Source organism: Achroia grisella, unplaced genomic scaffold (genome assembly GCF_030625045.1).
Source record: "Achroia grisella isolate CSIRO2021 unplaced genomic scaffold, CSIRO_AGI_Agris_v1 utg327, whole genome shotgun sequence".
NCBI lineage: Eukaryota > Metazoa > Arthropoda > Insecta > Lepidoptera > Pyralidae > Achroia > Achroia grisella.
The window spans coordinates 732419-746112 of NW_026712799.1; the positions used below are offsets into that span (position 1 = coordinate 732419).

The following is a 13694-nucleotide window of genomic DNA, read 5'->3' on the forward strand; positions in this document are numbered from 1 at the left end:
GCTTAGTCTGTAGCGTGTGTATGTAGCAGCAAGCTAAAGAATGAGATATGACAGTGATATTATGAGATACTGAGGCCTGACATCTTAGTCCTCTGGAATACAATCAGGGGTAACACGAGGATCACATGAAATGAAAAAAAAATTAAATAAAAATATAATTTACCTTTATTTTAAGTACCTAACTATTGCATAGTTACTACGAGTAACAATTCCGAAGGTACAAAATTTATGTCTTTTGTGTCAGACATATTACACCCTCCCTTCACACGAATATATAACGTGTTAATCATGATAAAAAAAGCTGTACATACCTAAACAATGCTTTCCCATGATAATATTATTATTTTAAATAAATATTGATGATTATTATTGACTAATTTAACCAATTAAGCAAAATATATTAAAATATTTTTATTTAAAAATAACAAATTGGTTGTATGACTAAAAATACTTTACCTCAGCCTTGTTCTTTAGATTGAGAATTTTCAACAATTGGTCGATTGAATTTCCAGGTTCCGTATAAAGAGCTAACTCCGCTAAAGGAATCAAAACGGAGAACGGCGACATCACTACGCTTTTTAGTGGGTTATTTTTTATTACTTCCTAAAATATATATAAAATATTTAGAAACAATGAACAAAATATAATAAAGTCTAAATATAAAAAAGAATGTATATATAACTGCTATGAAAATACATAAAGATGATTTTTAAACAAAGTTCCATCCTCACATGGACATTCCAGATACAATTATAAACAAAACAAAAACTAGTACAAAATTTAATATTTCTAGTTAACTATTTACATAATATCAAAGCTGACATTTGCCAAAATTATTGATGAAAATAATTACTAACATATAGAAAATTTCCAGTGAAATCGATGTTTCCTTGTACCAACCGATTTTGAACATCTTCATCGTTTCCTGTTGGAGCTTCAGTTGTCGTCGATGTACAGGAATCTAATTGTAAAATGTAATACTGTTTTATAATATATTAACTGTAATTTTATTACAGGATAAAAGCAACATCTTAGTCCTCTGGAATAGCAACGCATAGATCTCGGGCGTCACGTGATAACCTGATCCGTCTTACCCGAAATGCTGTTCACTGTTTATATCGATGACGGTTACTACTTGCCATACGGTATTACCGTTTTACCATGTATACCATGCCATAAAAATATATACGTAGGTCTAACACGAGAATTACAATATACCAATTCTGCAAAATTATTGCAAATTGAATTCAATAAATGTAGTACAAAGAGGACAAAATTTTTCGTCCTACATTACTTTTAATCTTAAATAATACTAGCTTGATAACATTCCTTCCCACAGGAAGGAATATTATCACAAATATAATTCATAGTTGTGAGGCATAAAATAAAGTATAGTAATTTAATGACCAAAAAGCAAATACTTGTCTGTTGTATAGATAAATAAAAGTTATAATAGGTACCTTCACACTGCTCGATAGGTATACAGGTATTGTTTGCATCCCGAGCGTAACCCTCCTCACAATAACACTTTCTGTTGCAAGTGATGTTGATTATTGGGCAGTTAGTTTGGTTCTGTTTCTTTATTGTGGCACAAACATTGTCACATGCGCCACCACATGAGAAATATTCATGTGGCCCCGTACATTTTTCTAAAATCAAATTAACTTATAAGAATACTGAAGATACTACAACTTTATAATATAAATAAATACTTCGATATGAATCGTAAAGTGTGTCTATCCGTCACCTTTTCACGACTATATGGCCGAATGGATCACAATAAAAATTGGTATAACTATGTAATATTATGTTATCTGTGATATAACGATAAATTGTATTACAACGATGGACATAAGCCATTTTTGATCTCTCAAAAAGAAAATTAAATCGCTAGTAACAGTTAATTTTTAAATGAAATAATTATTATCTTTCAATTATTGTTTATTTATGACTAATTTTAAATTATTTTTTAATAAACTCCATTCTACTCGTATTTCGTTTTATTAGGATATGAATCCTAATAAAACGAAATGATAACTATTTCATTACCATTTTTGTTAATTATTTTATTCGATTCGCACACATCTAAGGTAGTGAAATGACCAATTACTGACTTTTTTGACTGGTCGTGCTATAGCCAATCGTAACAACGATCGGCTAAACACATCACAACTTTCGTGATGACAAGTACAGTCCCTTGATTCGATGCGAAGCTATTTACGTAGCTGTTTTTCATAAAATCAAAATTTGAGTAACATAATCAAAAAGAACCTATGAATTATTTATCAAGTTGTGTAACCTGGAGTGGACAGCAGTTCTGAAGTGGAAAGCAGACGTGTGTATCATAACAAGGGAGAATCAACTCTTGGCTCTTCCGGGGGAACACACGCCGATCCGGCTATATGTAAGTAGTGCTTTAATATTCTTACATTGGCTGGATCTCTCAAAAAATGTGATCGGTTCTAAAGAATTGATACAATAACAGTACTCACCACAATCTTCCTTAGATATACATTGGTCGATTAGATTTCTAAAGAAACCGGGTTTACAGCGACAAGCCGGCTTACAGTACCCAGGTGCTGCAGAAGGATTTACAGGAATTGCAGGACAACTGTAGACCTTGCCTATTGCCTCACAAGTCTGCGGTGGACAAACTGGAGGACACGAATCATATACTTCGTTCTGCCCTAAACATCGAGCTGTAATAAATCAACAAATTACACAATTAACTTATTGATATTATTAATAAAGGATCAAATGATTGCTCGTAAACACCATATGTACATACAGACACAATTCCAAAACTGTAAGACTTTTTTTAAGATAGATAGATAAAAAGTTTTATATCTCCTATAAAATTTGATTTACTCCTGTCGAGGTACGAGTATAAACCTCGTTCTATACATACAGTTCACACAGTTTTGCAAGACTGTGATTATGCAGGCACTAAGTTCTCTTTTATTTTTTTTTCTTCTTTCTTTCCATAGACCGTGCTCTTATTAGGTTAAGCTTTTACATTTCAATTTGACTACAATTATTAAATTTCGAAAAAATCTCTATATCTATTTTGGCCAGGTCCCATATAACAATTTTATGGATATAATTACTAAGTAATTTAAAATATATTTAGACAATATTTTATTGCACACGTTTCCACTTTTTCAATATTTATTTACTACTAGATACTAAATTAGAAGTCATTAAATATATTGTTAAGTTTTTAGATTATTGTACGTTAAATCTATTTTAAAAATTGTCCATAAATATGAATACTATAATATTTGTTATATGTAATATACGAAATAATAAAGTTTACGAAACAAAAGTAGAATTTAAATTGATTTTTAAAAATTCATATTTATGACTAACAAACCCGCGCAATTTCATCTGTGTCACATTTTTCCAGTTTAGTAACAACTCATTGACTCTGCTCGCCTATTGGTCGTAGCGTTATGTTATATAACCTGTAGCCTTCCTCGATATATAGTCTATACAACACTAAAATATTTTTTCAATTCAAGCCATAAGTCAGTTCCTGCGATTATCGCGTTCAACAAATTAAACAAACAAACTGTTATATTTTGTATCATTAGTATACAAATCTGGATACTATGAATTAAGTAGTGGCAAGTCGTATATGTATTTGAAATTTAAATTAATATCTTACACATGTGACAAAATAAAAATGCCAGTACACTATTTCAATCATTTTACAATATATATATAGTATATGTAATAGTATGTATGTATTTCTATGATACGGAAGGGGATTGTCAGCAATATGTACTAATAACCCCCAAGATGGGCTACCTAATCTGACTTCATGGTCATTTTTTCATCCTCCTGGTCTGGTCCTACCAGCCTAAACCATTAGGGCAGGCGGGTGTATAATTCCGTTATCATCCATGAAAAAATATGTTACAGTATAATTGTTTTACTAAAGTTACTTACGACACTGATCTTCAGGTATACAAGTGCCATTATCAGCACGTAAGTAACCATTGTCACAAATGCATCCTTTCTTGCAAGCTTTTGGATCTAATTTAACGCAGGGTATAGGTTTCCCCCACTGTGAGCAGTCCCGTGCTGAACATCCACCGTTAGTGCAATTTGAAAACACCTCATTTGCTCCACAAACTGGCGCTGAAAATTAATTCTAGTTGATTCCTTGAACTATGTCACTCAATGCTAACTAGTCTTAAACTAAGCGGAGCAAGTACGAACTAATAGAGATAATAATTAGAAGGGATTTGCTAGTAACGTTACCTAAGAACCTCATTCTGTATAAACTGTTAGCGCAGGCAAACGCTAAAAATAATTATAACAAGCGGAATTGCTAGCAATGTACCATGTCAAGTTGACCTCCACACGGATCCTCCTAGAATGCGAAATATTCATAGCGAATGAATCACGTTGGGTTAACTTCTATCTAAAGGGACCTCCATTGATGTCCCGCAGGCGAGTACACCATACCATTATTCTAATCCCAAGCTAAATAAATAGCACTTATATTATAGGTACAATTACAAATGTATATATTTTGTATAAATACATAATATACACAGAGAATATGTAATGTAATACAAACAATCATATTCAGTAATATAAATGTTTGCATCGTGTGAGGATTCGAACCCGCGACCATCGAAAGTGAAATAAGTCAAAATAAATAAATAATTTATTCAGCTACCATTCTCTAAAAAAAGATAATGCACAAATAACTACTTAAACTTAACTCTTTGAGACAAAAATAGTTATATAAATGCTTACTGCAGTCTTTGGGGAGTACACATCTCTGCAAGTTGGAATCATACACGTAGCCTTTCTTACAATCACAACCATTTAGTCTGCAGATTGCCGGACATGCTACTGGTCCTTTATTGTAATTTGAACATAACCTTCCACAGTTTACGCCACAACCGGGTACTGCATTAGGATCGCCGTTGCAAGCTGAAATTGCATTGAGATTAGATAAAAGTATAATTGTAAATGGAAAAACTTTTATAAAATGACAAGACTATAGAGCAGATAAATATTACAGACATAAATAGGTTTACAGTGTACTTTCATTAAAAATGTCTTACGTATAATAAAATCGTAAACGAGTTGTGTATTTGACATATGTAGAAAAAAATTGTAATACTTTGTTACATAATTTTACTAAGATATTTTTTTTTAAATATACGTTTGCGTATTGTGTTTGTATAGGTACGCTAATCCCAGAAACAGTTTAAACAGGTTTCAATGTTCTTCTACTGGTGTATCCATTATAGCATGATTTTCCGCAGCGTTGAGTCTTTGTTGTATTCCAATCGGTTCACAAACAATAAAATAATTGAAACATTACGCGTCATGTTAGAAATACGAAGTCACAATTAGTATTTAGTACCAAAATTTGCAGACGCTGATGAACGTCATCACAGTTTTTATATTTACTAGAACACGTAGTAAAAAATAAATATTCTAATTATATATTAGATAGTTACTTACGACAATCTTCTGATGGAATACATTTCCCATTTGCATCTCTAAGATATCCTTTACGGCAAACACAGGCTCCTTTCGACGATTCGGGCTCTGCAGCACAGAGGTAATTGATGCCGATACTGTCACATGTCTGTGGTGGACAAGACCTAGCTTGATCATCGTATACTTCATTGGGCCCTGTGCATTTTTCTGAAAACAACGTTGTTTGAATAATTCTTAAACTAAATAGTCTCTTTATAAGAACTCAACACTCAGATTTTCAATGATAAATTAATTGGATTTCAGCGTTTTAGATTGTCGTAAAGGTACGTATAATATGATATTAAAATATAATTGGATCCCGTATCTTTAACAAAATTGCATTGGAAAATATTAAAGCCTTAAAATTAAGTCTGCAATTAAATTAATTAACAATAAAGAAACAACTGTAAAGATAACATTTGAATAATAACTGGATTATTTTTCACCAGAATAAAAAGGGCGAAGGCCGGTTACAATTGTAATAAAATGATAAACAAAATATTGAAATAAAAAGACAATGTGTTTTAAATCTAATTAGTCTTCTAATTTATTAATCAATACATGACAATGTCATCATTCATTTATTCACCTACTACCCTATTTTAATATTGGAGATATGTTGAGAAAATTAAAGACCAATCAGAGATTGTACAAAATAAATTAAATTAACTTGGAAAGATAAACCAAGTATAAATAAACAACGTAATGAAGTATAATAAATATGTTGTTTGATTATGATTCTTACAATTGATTTTACAAAAACAATTATTGACTCATATCACCTGTTTAAATAATATTTTCGTAGAATTTGACAGAACACATAGATGTATTTATTGAAGCGATTGTTTGTAATATCCGATGCTGTACGAAAGGTCATGTCAGTAATGAGAACAATACTGTTTTACCAATTGTCGCAATAGGTAAAATAGTATTCTTTAATAATATTTTTTTATGTTGACAATACATAAACAACTTGGTAAATATCTACTGTACAGTTTTATACGTCATATCACATTATTAACTGCATTGTTACTAATAGTCTGTCGATCATATTAAAAAAAAAGGACAGAGTACTGCGTCAGATAGATATATTAAGTATAGTCTATATTAATAATTATTTATATCATAGAGTATTAATGGTTAGAATTACATACAAATTAAGTATCGCGTTTACGAATTCTTCATTACGTTAGTTTCTTTAATTTCAATTACCCAACTATAATATGCTCGAACCTACTGAATGGTTATGTCTTGTTTAGTATAACAATAAACAAACTTTCATTTTTTTTAAATATAAGTACATTCAATTAAAATCTTATTATCTTATTCACATGAAATCGCATTCCATAATCGCTGTGTGTGTACCTACTTATCTAGAACACACCAAAAATATACACAATGTCTTTTAAAAAAAAATACATTCACCAAAAAATTTAACAGTAATGTAAAGTAAGTAATAAGTAAAGTTAGATGATAACTAATCAAGGGAATAATTTGTTACTGTTTTCATCCATAAACAATTACTTATTGCCGCAGCACACCTTTTTGTAGAAGGAGTAATAATAAGAATTTCTGATAAACTCACACACTACAAATAACTAGGTATATAAAAAAATATTCTAATACTCACTCGTTTTACTACAGTCCTTGGGTAAGACGCATTTTTTCACATTCTCGTCGTAAACATATCCTTCTCTGCAGTCGCATCCATTTAAGTTGCATATTAAAGGACAAGCCACAGGTCCTGAGTTATAATTTGAGCACAATCTGCCACAATTTACTCCACAACCTGGCTGTGCATTTGGATCACCTCCACAGGCTGCTGTAGAAAAAATAACTCTTATTAATTCCTTTTATTTGCATATCTTATTATTAATATTATAAATGCGAAAGTTTGTAAGTATGGAAGTTTGTTATTCTTTCACGCAAAACTACTGAATGGAATTTTATTAAACTTTACAGTGATATTACCTACTCGACACTGGACAACAAGGTCACATAGGCTATATTTTATGTTGAAATTAACCACGGGCACAGCTAATGTTTTGTTAATTGCAGTAAATACATATATGTTATCTACCTACTTAGTTACTTTTCTTTCTATTTATGACTTATCTTTATTCTTACTATTTTCTTAAAAGGATATTATTCCCTCCAAGGGAGTATTACCCCCATTGTTGTACTTTGAACCGTCAATACACCTACACGGTTTATTATAATTCAACACAACTTTGTTTGTGAGTATTTGTACTTTTTATGCAAATAAAATTAATAACAAGGCATTTATTTAATATCATATTCTGAACAAATCTACTACAAACATTGTAATTAGTATTTTGCTCTCTGAATAATGCACTCTACTGAGATAACAATCTCATTGTATTCCTGCAGTTCACATACAACTTTACAAATTGGCTAATTTTGTATTATATTTATGGAACATCTATATTATTGTATACCTTAAAATAAGTAAAGAGATTTAATTTAAAAAGTCAAAAAGAGAATTATATAAATAAACTAGCTGTACCGGCAAACATTGTTTTGCCATAAAAAAATTCAGTACTGATATTGATAATAGGGATTGGTGGTAGAAATATATTTATTTTTTTATTATACATAATAAAAAAATATATAGGCTGTCCAAAAAAAATTTTGGGGTGGACAACACGGGTTATAAAAAATAGTTGATAGCTGATTCTGAGACTCTGTACTCAAGAAGAGTTACTATCGCAATATATTTAAGTACACAATACAGGAACAGATGAAACTATGTGTACTTACGACACTGGTCTCGAGGTATACAGGTACCGTTATCAGCTCTCAAGTAGTTCGTGTCGCAAGCGCATCCTTTTATACATTCATCAGGTTGATCACATGGAAGAGGTATTCCCGTTTCAGCACAAGACTTTGGTCCGCAACCGGCATTAGTACAGTTTGAGTAAACTTCATTTACACGACAAGGAAGTGCTGTAAAAGTTATAATTATATCGTAAATGACGTAATTTATGTTAATGTTTTGTTTATTACAGGCGACTTAACTATGATGGTTTTAAGAGGGACCGGTGGAAGTCGATCTGATATGGTACTTAGGGCCTAATGAGCTAAATAATTAATGCTTTTTCCGTACTCATCGCTATTCATTCATATTTTTTTCTTTTATAAATTACAGAGAATGTCCAAAATAACTTTAATTTATTATTTATATTTGATTTATTTAACTTTGATTTTACTTTTATTCAATGTTACCACGAAATATATAAAACACTGTATGTTTAATTATTACAATTAAGCATAGAGTTGCATAAGAACAAAGTATTTCATGTGGATTATCAATTTAGTATCAAGTACTTACTGCATTGACTAGGTAAAACGCATTTTCCAATGTTGTCGTCAAAATAGTATCCAGGTTTACAATCACATCCATCTTCGTAGCACACCAAGATGCATGCACCCGGTTTTTTACCAATATCTGAACAATGTCTATTGCAGTTTACTCCACAACCGGGTTGTGCATTTTCATCTCCTCCACATGACACTAAGAATAGAAATTTATGAGAGCAATGTTTGAGACCATATATTTATTGGAAATGAACAGAAAACATTCTTTTTACATAACATAAAACGTTAGTATGAATTGATTAGTATTAACATAAATGTTTCAAGTCCATACATTTTGTTATTAAATTATAGTTATTTATAACAAATATAAAAAAGTAAAGATAACCATTTTACAAATTTACGTCTTCACGTGTTGTGATTTCTTGATTTAAGTATAATACAATTTATGTACTGCATGCAAACACGTAATGCATGTGTAATTCATGAATAGTGGTAAGTTATAACGACAGTGAATAACAACAGTTATATTACAGTAATAATAATTAAATCAAAACAAAACGAAATTATACAATTTCAAGAAATGTATAGTACTCTGAAAATTTATGTAGGTATATGAATTAAATTAACTTACCATTGGTTTGATTATTATTAGAGCATTGGTTGTTTTGGTTATTATTTGAAGATGAGGACGACGAACTAGATGATGATGAATTCGATGACGATGAACCTGATGAGCTTGAACCTGAGCTATTTGAGCTTGAGGAACTTGACGATGAGGAATTAGATGATGACTTTCCGGACGATGAATTTTTAGAACTGGACCCATTTGAACTTGAGCTTGAGGAACTTGATGACGAGGAATTAGATGATGACTTTCCGGATGTTGAATTTTTAGAACTGGACGAACTTGAACTTTGGGACGCAGAAGATGCACTAGACGATGAGTCTAAAAAAAAGAGACGACAATCATTGATAAAATTGTATAATCATGGAGCATCAGTATATTATGATCATTTCATATTAAACTGAATAAAAAACATTAATCTTACAATTATCAGATGAATTTTCAAAATTTTTAATAACAATGAGAAAAATATTACATAGAATGGATACGTCCTTCTCGAAATGTGAAAAATAAGTAGTAAATCCCATAATTATTATTATACTCTTGACAAATCTTTTCAAAAGCTCCTAACAAAATCATCTATGAGGATTCCAGAAGGACTGACAGCCATAAGTAATTAATTAAAAAAATGTAATTTTAAGTGGTTTCTATTAAATTTTTAATAAAAAAAAGAGTTATAAGTATCCTATGTTTGAGTATGTATGTTTGAGTATAATTTAATGTCAAATATGTATCTATTCAAATTGCCAACTACCACGTTTATAAAATTACTAACATTCAGTACTTTAGTTTATTAGGAATACCATACTTACTGCTATTTGTGCTACTACTTGATGATGAAGATGAAGAGTGCGAAGATGAATTCGACGATGAAGATGTTCCTCCCGAGCTAGGTTGTGATTCTGTGCCTAAAATTTTATATTATTGTGATTTTGCTCGTATGAAAATAATTGACAATAATGGTACAGATAACAAATATTTGCACAATCGTTAAACAATAATAGCTGCTTTAGCTGATCAGCATTTTTATCATGATTTATATATATTTTTTTGATATTTATTTATATTCTTAATTTCATAGTCAATAAGTAAAATGACTTTACGTATTAAAATATTTTTAAACATCATACTTACAGCAATCTTCAGGCAACACACACTTTTTCTGTACCTCGTCGTAGACAAAATCTTCCTTACAATCACATCCATCAGCTTTGCATATTTTAGCACAAGCTACTGGACCCTTATTATAGTTCGAGCATAGTCTGCCGCAGTTAATTCCACAACCGGGCTTTGCATTTGGATCGCCACCACAGGACACTAAATGAACAAAATATTGACTAATAGAAATCAAAAAGGGTCAAATATTACGTCAAATTAAAAAAAATGTTTAGTGTTTATTAAAGTTCCGTAAGTACTTAGATCAATTATTAAATTTTTGGCTGTAGATTAAAAATTAGAGATACAATTTTGAATAAATTTATGTTTATGTTTAATTTGTTCTGTATAAATTTATTAAAAATACTCAATTTTGAAAAAACGTACGCAATTTATTTAAAATTTTATATCAAAAATTTAATAATTGATCTAAGTACTTACCCCAAATGATCCATTATTTACGTTTATATGTTTAATATTTCCCATTTGTTACTTTTTGTTTTCTATATGTACTAACTTGGTATGTTGTTGAACTGCAATATTTAGTATATAGCGTAATTTTATTATCATAATATTGAGCTATCAACTTACGGCGCTTCTATGCAAACATCATTATTATTTATGCAAAAATATATTTTTCTACTAAGGAAAAAAACGTGTACTTTTATATATTTTATCCTATTAAATTTATACAACCAGTAAATTTTATTCATTTGTCTATAAAGATTGTGTTTTGTTCATAATTTTCTATTTATTGTTTTTTTTCTTATTGTATTTCTTCTATGTGCACAATAAAGAGTTTATTATTATTATTATTATTGCTATAAAATATTTTTAAAAGTTATTGTAAAAAATAATAAATAAAGTTATTACCCGACAAGTTATCAAACTAGTTAGACAATTGCTATCAAGTTGTCATTATTTTATGTGCATGTATCAAATGTTCCATTGATTTTTTTGTTCCATATACCTAATACTTAATGTATATACATACCTGTAGAAGACACTAAAAGAAATAAATTAGCCGCAATGGCAACAAGAAATATAATTTTCAACATTGCCACTAACTCAAAAAACACCTTCCAATGTGAGTATTATCAAGGTTACTTACTACTTATATAGTAATCGTGTTGATACGTTCGTGCACTTGTTCCAATAAAGATAATATTGAAATAATAAAAATTCAGTCGGTATAATAGAAGAACTTGTGTACTTAATGAACAATTTGTCGTGTTGTTTTTTTGTAATTGCGTCAATATCAATGGATGTGTATAACAATGTCAGTTGGTAGTTGTTCAATTAACAACAATATGAACATGTGGGCAACTGTTTTTTATTAATTTATTAACTTAAAGTTGATTCAACTTCCACAAAATACGTGCAATTATTACTTATCTTTACGCCAGTACTAATATGGGGTAAGCAGACTGTCAAATGCAAAGAGCATTTGACAGTATAACACGCCACTTTTTAATTTCTCCCTCAGACAACACTCTACCTAACATATAAGTCAGCTACCTCTCTTTTTCAGCATTGTTTATGTTTTATTAATATGTATCTTATTGGCCTTTTCTCTAGCATTGAAATACTACTTGCTGTATTGCGCGTTTATTTACTAAAAGTCTTTAACAGTCTTCACAATACTTTTTTTAATGCTAGTGGTTGTTAGACTCTCACCTTTGTATAGGAACTTGAACTTCTACAGAGTTATCAGCTATGAAGTCGATGATATAGACGCTGTCTTCCCTCATCCTTTTTATTATTTATTATGCCACATATAATATAATATTTTAAATTCATTTCCAAATTATAAGTCCGCAACGGCCACCAAGTCGAAGCGTGTTTCTAAGAAAACATTTAATATATGTAACTTCAGACACTTCATATATGGGGTGGAGAATAAAAAATTGAAATTAGTTTTAGTTGGTTGTAATTATTCATAGAACCTATTACCCTCCAGCTGTAGAAAACTCCTTGATGGATTTTTATAGTTTTGAAATTTATAATCATATTCTTTTGACTTATATATTTTTGTAACAATCTATTATATATTGCTATTGTATTAGTGGCATTTTAAGAATCTCTGTATTTTTTCTCACAAAACTCTCTCATTCAGCATGTACATCAGGTACCTTCGCTTTACCAGTTAACAGGATTATTTTAAACTTCCACTCGAAAGTCACATTTTGTTTAATCAGTTAGTTCTATTCTAATTAGATTAACAATAAAACAACTCATCTATTTCTAAGCGGCATTAGTACCTAGTTTCTAATCCGTTATACTATAAGAGATACGGACATACTGGAAAAGTTTATGACACTTTTGAGGGTCTTCTGTTTTCCTTTTATTCAGAACCGTAAAAACCTACTACTCTCTTTAAGTACTTTTATCGAATTAAGTATTAATTTGTATGTGCTATAGGCTAATATAAAAAAGTACTTAAGTTAACACCGACGTTCTTATTAAAAGTTAAATATACAAAAGGGCTCGTTTTATATTATTATATTTGTAAGAGAGTAAGATGTCAATAAAGATTTACAGAGAAGGTTTCATGTTAAAAGCGTTCGTTAGGAAACATATGCTACGATGATACGGTATCGAATATAACGATTATTATAAAATGCTCCTCTTGGTAATTATGTTAAAAGTATTTTTCAAAATCTCCCTGTTTTCACGCCAAGTTCATTACTAGGTAAAAGGAACACATTGTTATTGACTTTTATCCTTACACTCATCTATTACTTTATTTACTTCTCTTCAAAATATTCAGTCTAAAGATCCTTATATAGTATGACTACTTTTAATTGTTCACTCTTGCTTATCTAGTCAAATCTCTGACTACTGTTCAGTTATACATTCGTACTTCTGCTTTGCTAATATCAAATATTTTGACTATAGCTTTACATTGAAATATTACAATCACAATTATTATATGTCAGCTTAATTAGCAACTTGAATCAATATTGAATTATACCTATTAAATCCAGTGCTAACTGGATAATGCCTTTATTGTTTTGAGTTCATTTTTCAATACTTGATAATGTACCAAATATCACTTTAACACCAG

The 13694-nt window shown here is 30.1% G+C and overlaps 1 protein-coding gene across 1 annotated transcript in view; it reads right to left on the bottom strand.

The window, feature by feature from the left end:
* The window catches only part of LOC131843615 (uncharacterized), an 82001-nt gene that overhangs the window by 52446 nt on the left and 15861 nt on the right, over positions 1-13694 (bottom strand). Inside the window, 12 exon segments of the mRNA XM_059192287.1 lie at positions 457-603; positions 858-961; positions 1461-1649; positions 2493-2699; positions 3952-4143; positions 4771-4950; positions 5491-5676; positions 8290-8475; positions 8861-9043; positions 9479-9793; positions 10285-10380; positions 10607-10789. Of these exon segments, the coding sequence (XP_059048270.1) occupies positions 457-603; positions 858-961; positions 1461-1649; positions 2493-2699; positions 3952-4143; positions 4771-4950; positions 5491-5676; positions 8290-8475; positions 8861-9043; positions 9479-9793; positions 10285-10380; positions 10607-10789 (2168 nt within the window).